General features: G+C 50.4%; 1 protein-coding gene across 2 annotated transcripts in view; it reads right to left on the bottom strand.

Moving 5' to 3' along the window:
• Positions 1–308, bottom strand: part of YIPF5 (Yip1 domain family, member 5) — a 7,292-nt gene extending 6,984 nt beyond the window's left edge. The window contains exon 1 of one of the 2 annotated variants that reach the window (XM_010132889.1): positions 208–308. In XM_010132889.1, coding sequence (XP_010131191.1) covers positions 208–308 — 101 coding nt within the window. The remainder of the gene's footprint in view (positions 1–207) is intronic. The other variant, XM_010132888.1, reaches the window with a different exon arrangement.
• Between the last annotated feature and the right edge of the window lie 79 nt (positions 309–387).

Below are 387 nucleotides of genomic sequence, written 5' to 3'. Positions count from 1 at the left end.
TGCTGGTACAAGCCATTTGTAATACAGTATCTCCATTAATAAAATATAACTTATGTTTTCCATAAAACGGAGCAACAGGAATTCAATTACAGGCGCCAGCAGCTGGCAGAAATGCCAACCCTGTTCTGAACAGCCCAAATGCGCTGAAGACAAGGACTGAATGGTGGTACACGAGACACACATTCCACGAGCTCATGCACAAGTTACTTGCTGTTGGGTCTTCCGCTGTAATCGTAGGGCTGGGTCTGCTCATCGATGCTGTAACTCGTCTGGAAGAAGTCGGTGTTGAAGCTGTCAAAGCCGGACATGGCCAGTGATCTGGAAGAGAACAGCGACCTTCGCTCGGGGCTCCGAACCCGTCCCAACAGGAGCGCTGGGCTCAGACCC

The sequence above is a fragment of the Buceros rhinoceros genome, unplaced genomic scaffold (assembly GCF_000710305.1).
Source record: "Buceros rhinoceros silvestris isolate BGI_N320 unplaced genomic scaffold, ASM71030v1 scaffold14053, whole genome shotgun sequence".
NCBI classification, from domain to species: domain Eukaryota; kingdom Metazoa; phylum Chordata; class Aves; order Bucerotiformes; family Bucerotidae; genus Buceros; species Buceros rhinoceros.
The sequence above is the reverse complement of the archived record's forward strand: the minus strand, read 5'-3'. Positions and strand labels throughout refer to the sequence as shown.